The 6,608-nt window shown below is 39.4% G+C and overlaps 2 protein-coding genes across 2 annotated transcripts; both read left to right on the forward strand.

Annotated features, from left to right (window-relative positions):
• Nucleotides 1-237: 237 nt before the first annotated feature.
• Nucleotides 238-1,323, forward strand: LOC127122529 (CDP-diacylglycerol--glycerol-3-phosphate 3-phosphatidyltransferase 1, chloroplastic; the record flags this gene model as incomplete). Its single annotated transcript, XM_051052847.1, has 4 exons — nt 238-538; nt 622-719; nt 811-861; nt 995-1,323. Coding segments are annotated over 4 exons (639 nt in total), but the record flags the coding sequence as incomplete, so codon positions are not given.
• Nucleotides 1,324-3,840: 2,517 nt separating this feature from the next.
• Nucleotides 3,841-4,875, forward strand: LOC127122530 (phosphoenolpyruvate carboxylase 4). Its single transcript, XM_051052848.1, has 5 exons — nt 3,841-3,876; nt 3,955-4,053; nt 4,169-4,257; nt 4,391-4,517; nt 4,606-4,875. The coding sequence occupies exons 1-5, from the start codon at nt 3,841-3,843 to the stop codon at nt 4,858-4,860; spliced, it is 606 nt and encodes a 201-aa protein (XP_050908805.1). The 3' UTR covers nt 4,861-4,875.
• Nucleotides 4,876-6,608: the final 1,733 nt, after the last annotated feature.

A 6,608-nucleotide genomic window follows, 5' to 3' on the forward strand; every position in this document is an offset into this window, starting at 1 on the left:
CGGAAAATGTTCTAAAAAAATAATGAAAGCGCTGTCTAAGGGGGGGGTCTTAGACAGCGCTTTTAGAAAGCGCTGTCTAAGACCCCCCCTTAGACAGCGCTTTTAGAAAGCGCTTTTAAATATAGACCTTAGTCAGCGCTTTTGAGAAAGCGCTGTTTAAAGTCTTTCAGTTTAAACCACATTTTATTTTCTCTTTCTCTCTTTCGTATTTGTATTAAAACAAACAATTTGTTTTCAACCGCCGCCACCGCCGCCGTCAAACCCCTCTTCCTCTCATTCTCAAACTCCTTCACCTCCAGAAACTTCCACCAACACAAACGCTTCAGATACACCTCCTCCGCAACTAAATTCCCAATTTCCAATAAACCCCCCTCTTTCTCCGCCAATTTGGGGCTTTCTGGAAAAGCCCTAGTTTCTACCGTTCCACCACAGCCAGAACCAGAACAAGAACAAGAACAACCACAATCTTCCAAATTGCTCACTCTACCCACCATTCTCACTCTTGGCCGTGTCGCCGCCGTGCCGCTTCTTGTTGCCAGTAAGTGTTTCCCCTATTCCGCTCACTGCAACATTTTCATTTTCAATTTTATCTATTTTTGTATATAATTGTGTTCTGTGTAGCTTTCTATTTGGATGGTTGGCAAGGAACAGTAGCTACTACCACAATCTTCATTGCTGCTTCTGTTACAGATTGGCTTGATGGTTACATTGCTCGCAAGGTTATTCAATTCATTTCAAACACCACTAACTAACCCTATATTTTTCTTCTATCACTTTTTTCTTTTACTAAATTTGTTGCTTGCAATGCAGATGAATTTAAAATCTTCATTTGGTGCATTCTTAGATCCTGTAGCTGATAAGGTATTTCTTCCAATTCTTAACTTTTGATGCAATTGCAATTGCATACCGAAAGGCACATGTTAATGAATCTAAAAGTAGAAAATTTGTATTGAAACTAATAATGTTAAACATGCATGTGTTCTACTCAATGCAGCTTATGGTTGCTGCCACATTGGTTTTATTATGTACTAGACCTTTGGATGTTGGTTTGTTTGCACAAGCACCCTGGTTACTACCTATACCTGCCATTGCCATCATTGGCAGAGAGGTAATGAATGCTTATCTGACTTCTAATGCATGCTTTACTAATAAGCTCTTCTTTACATCACTGGGAACTGTGTGAGGGTCCTTCTTCATGTATCACTAAATTCATGCATCTTAATTGTTTTGTATTATTATATTTCTTTATTTTGTTCCATTTTTCATATTTTGTTCTTTGATGTTTTGTTTGTAACGTGTTTATGTGTACTAATGAATGAACTCTTACTACACCAACTTACCTTTACAATTAAACTGGTGTTCACTGTAACAGTCAAAGAATAAGAATTACTAATGATGTTATTTTTCATACTACTGAGTGAACTGGGCCGAAGCCAAGGTGGGTTAGATAATCAGTTTGTGTGTGGGAATGGAGATTTTTCAAGCATTTGATGATCTATTATTTTAATCTACGGTGCTCTGGGAGCGAAATCTCTGATAGTTTAATTAGGGGTGACATTTTGTTTCCATCTTGTGTATATACCTGTAAATGTATTTTGCTTTGGCATGTTGGTGATGCATAATTAGTATATAATTACCCAAAAGCTTAATTCTCTGACTCACTGAGATCCATATTTATATGGTAAATTAGCCATACTCGTGTATTTTCATTATGCTTTTGAGACATCATACTTTGCCCTGATTTACTGGTTTTGCATTAGTGACCAAATCAGATACCTTATAATTTTTGGACTGAACTGCACTTGGACATTGTGAACTTGCCATGATTAAATGAGTTGGTTAACTGAACTTATTAACTTTCTATGGAATGATGAGTTTATTGTATTGAAAGTGGTGATTAGATGGAAAACAAAACGACTAGTTGTTGTTAATACCATGATGCACTGTGGTATTGAACTGCTTGTTGGAGATTTTTATAGGCATGCTGCTGGTTGGTATGGCAGACTGGCTAGGGTTAGGTTCAGTTCATCCAAAGAAACTGTTACTAATTAACTCTGTTTAAAGACTGTCAGTTCTTGTGCAGCTGGTTGAAAATGAATTGTTCGGTTATGCCCATAAGAGTGCTATCAAATGAGAGCAGTATCAAATGAGTTATGTTATGCCAGAATCAGTGTTTGCACCCTAGTGTCAAAGGATATATCAAATGAGAGCAGTATCCCGAGATTTAGTTCAGAGATATTCGGTTATTTCTGTTATGCCTATAAGAGCAGTATCACATGAGTTCTGTTATGATTTTATAGAAATTTTGCACTTTCTTCAACATGATTGTAGGCATCAATGTGTTCACCTTGGTAACAGGGTCTGCATCATTGTTTTTTTCTCAATTTGATCTTCTAAGTCTCAGATTCACTGCAGCTTGAGATGGTAGATATATTTCCAGGTGGAAGAGGTAAGCTTTTCACTTGTCTCACTTTATGTTGCTCGGTTTCATGGACCATGCTTGTATCCACAATTGTGGATTCACAAAATTCGGTTTGCGCTTTGAATCGGGAGATTGAAACAAAGGACATTGTTGTGTACTTTACACACCATCTTGGCTTTGATTGTTTTGCAGGACTGATCATTTGTGTTTATGGTGGCAGGACTGGATTTTCACTCTAGAAAGACACTGTACTGTTAGAGGATAGAAACTATCTGTTTAACTATTAAGTGGAAATGTTTCGTATATTCTCATGTGCTATATCGATTTGGTAGGTGAGAGAGATAACTTCAATATGGCAGACAGACGAGCTTAGACGCCAAAAACCCACTCCGGTTGATGAAGCTAGAGCTGGTAAGTTTCTCGAGTATCAAGGTTTTCTAGTTCACGTGAAAAGAAAAATAACAACTTGGCATATAATAACATTTTTTTTATCTTCCAAGGTTTGAATATAGTGGAGCAATCACTCTGGAAAGCTGTTCCTCATTATTTGCGTCGAGTCAGCAATGCTTTAAAGAAGGTCTATCATTTTTACTTCATGGTCAATTAGCTGCATTTAAATAAAATGACAGAATCCCAAACAGGAAAGTCCGGTTTTCAGAAGCTTTTAGAGCCACAGCTTCCTCAACTTCCTGGAATTGCTCCTTATAGAGTTGTCTTGGGAAATGTAAAGGATAAGGTATTGCTTCAGATTGATTCCGGTGATGAGTACTTGAAATCACATATTTTCGGTTTTGATATAGCAACTCGCAATTTGAGTTTAAAATCACCATTCAAATAAATGCATGAAATTTGTGTGTTCAGCTTGAGAGGAGCCGTAGACGGTTAGAACTTCTTCTTGAGGATGTTGCATGTGACTACGATCCTTTGGATTATTATGAAACTGCTGACCAGCTTTTGGAACCTCTGCTTCTCTGCTATGAATCTCTGGTACTCTTTCTCATTCCCTCTTTTTCCTGAATGGTTTGTCCACACTCCACAATTGCTATTTAACCTTCCGTGTCTTCAACAATCATACGGATCCGGGGTGCTAGCTGATGGTAGACTTGCTGATCTCATTCGTAGAGTTGCTACCTTTGGAATGGTTCTAATGAAGCTTGACTTGCGCCAGGTCTGATTTGTATTTGATTTTTATCATTTCTGTAGTAATCAACTATGTTCTGAAACGATCTGTATTACAGGAATCAGGGAGACATGCTGACACGCTTGATGCAATCACAACGTATTTGGATATGGGTACTTACAGTGAATGGGATGAAGAAAAGAAATTAGATTTCTTAACTAGAGAGCTGAAAGGGAAGAGGCCACTAGTTCCTGTTAGTATAGAGGTGAAACAGTTAAGAGTTTTCACTTTTTATACAATGTACCGAGTCTTGACCAGTTATATTACCACCATTGTGATATTTCTAATTTACCGAGGCCTGTGATCTATTCAAAGTTCTTGCTATTTCTGATTGGTATCTTGATTTTTTTAGGTCCCGGCTGATGTTAAAGAAGTCTTGGATACATTCCAAATTGCTGCTGAACTAGGGAGTGATTCACTTGGAGCTTATGTGATCTCTATGGCCTCAAGTGTATGACTAATTGCTTATGGCTACAACTTGTGCTAAATCATTAATCAATCCTCAGATCCTTCATTTTTCTATCTAATTATTAATGAAATTTTATCCACTTTTTCTTGATTGTCAGGCAAGTGATGTCCTTGCAGTTGAGCTTTTACAAAAGGATGCACGGCTCGCTGCTACTGGAGAGTTGGGAAGAGCATGTCCTGGTGGAACGTAAGTAGGAAACCTTAAGTCGAACTTATTTATCTTTCAATTTGTGTGATCGAAATGGTGCTTTAGATGAAAAATTACTTGTCTATTATGTTTGTTTTGTGAATATTTGAATCTTATGACGTGTTTACAACAGGTTGCGGGTTGTCCCTCTATTTGAAACCGTGAAGGACCTAAGAGAAGCTGGTTCAGTTATCCGGAAACTTTTATCAATAGACTGGTACCACGAACACGTCATTAAGAATCACAACGGTCATCAAGAGGTACCTTTTTAATCCGAGGTGTATTTGATTTTATGTTACAGTTATCATGTGAAATTCATTTGATAGTGTTGTAAATTTGTATATGCAGGTTATGGTTGGATATTCTGATTCTGGTAAAGATGCTGGACGCTTCACTGCTGCATGGGAACTTTACAAAGCTCAGGAGGATGTTGTTGCTGCTTGCAATGATTACGGTATTAAAGTTACACTGTTCCATGGCCGTGGAGGCAGTATTGGCCGGGGTGGTGGCCCTACATATCTGGCTATTCAATCCCAGCCACCCGGATCTGTGATGGTAGGTTATACATTTAGCTTTATCATTGTTAATTTTTTTTCTTTCTAAAAATGTTCTGCTTGATGCGAAGGTTAAGAGGGGACGCGGTTGTAAAATTTTCCCATGGTGCATTGCAGGGCACACTTCGGTCTACTGAGCAGGGAGAAATGGTAGAGGCCAAGTTTGGGTTACCACAGATAGCTGTTAGACAACTTGAAATATACACAACCGCAGTACTACTCGCAACTCTTCGTCCGCCTCTCCCACCAAGTTGTGGTTGGATTCATAGAATCTGACTACGATTGGAGTTTTGGACATTTGAAAGTCGTGGAGCGTTGGTGTATGCTAAGGACAAGTTTCAAGTGGATTTTTATTGTTGTACTTGAATTCCAAGTGTTTTGAATTAGGATTGTAATGTGAGTGTGGGAAATGAATGTATGAATTGGGCTAAAGTCGTAATGTTGTAATTGTAGTGGTGATTTTGTATGTATGGAAATGGTGGAATGAATTTAGTTTAATGAAAATGTAACGAATATATTTAGAAATTGAATGGTTGTAAAAAGCGCTGTCTAAGGGGGGATTAGAAAGCGCTTTAGGCAAAAGCGCTGTCTAAGGGGGGGGGGGGGGCTTAGACAGCGCTTTTTGAAAAGCGCTGTCTAAGGTATACCTAAAAAAATTTAAAATAGGAGGGTCTTAGAAAGCGCTTTTGGCCAAAGCGCTGTCTAAGGGGGGGGGGGGGGGGGGGCTTAGACAGCGCTTTTTGAAAAGCGCTGTCTAAGGTATACCTAAAAAAATTAAAATAGGAGGGTCTTAGAAAGCGCTTTTGGCCAAAGCGCTGTCTAAGGGGGGGGCTTAGACAGCGCTTTTAAGATTTAAAAAAGCGCTGTCTAAACCTTTAGCAGCGGAGGTTTAGACAGCGCTTTAAAGCGCTGTCTAAGGCTAAAAAAAGCGCTGTCTAAGGTCTTGTTTGTTGTAGTGTTTCCTTCCTCAATCTCAGGAAAGATCACAGTCTTATCAAAACAGTTGATATAAACTCGGTTACACACCAACCAGTTCATACCCAGAATAACATCAATCTGCACTAGTGGAAGACACACTAGGTCCATCCCAAAGTCTCTACCAAAAATACTCAAAGGACAATTTAAACAAACTGAAGTAGTAGTCACTGAACCCTTTGCAGGAGTATCAATCACCATACTTCCATGCATCTCAGATATCTCTAATTTAAGTTTCACAGCACAATCCAAAGATATAAAGGAATGAGTCGCACCTGTGTCAATAATAGCTACAAGAGGAAAGCCATTAATATAACACGTACCTCGGATCAAACGATCATCTGCAGAAGTCTCAGAACCTGATAAAGCAAAAACCTTGCCTCCCGACTGGTTCTCTCTCTTCGGCTTAGGACACTGTGGACTGATATGACCCACCTCTCCACAGTTGAAACAAGTCACAGTCTTCAACCGGCACTCTGCAGCCAAGTGACCACCTTTTCCACACTTAAAACACTTCTTCTCATTACTGGTACACTCATGGATACGATGTCCAGCCTGACCACATCTGAAACACTTAGCAGGGGCACTGGAGTCTCCCCCACTAGGCCTCTTCATCCCACTCTGCCTCTGGAAACCTTTTCCAGCTGCATACGGTTTCCCACGATCATTCTGATTCTTGCCTTTCCTATCAACCCTTTGCTGATAGCTCTCTGCTCTAGCCTTGGTATCCTGTTCAAAAATCCTGCAACAGTCAACCAAATCAGAAAACACTCTAATCCGCTGATACCCAATAGCCTGCTTGATCTCGGGACGTAACCCGTT

The sequence above is a fragment of the Lathyrus oleraceus genome, chromosome 2 (assembly GCF_024323335.1).
Source record: "Lathyrus oleraceus cultivar Zhongwan6 chromosome 2, CAAS_Psat_ZW6_1.0, whole genome shotgun sequence".
In the NCBI taxonomy this organism is placed as follows: domain Eukaryota; kingdom Viridiplantae; phylum Streptophyta; class Magnoliopsida; order Fabales; family Fabaceae; genus Lathyrus; species Lathyrus oleraceus.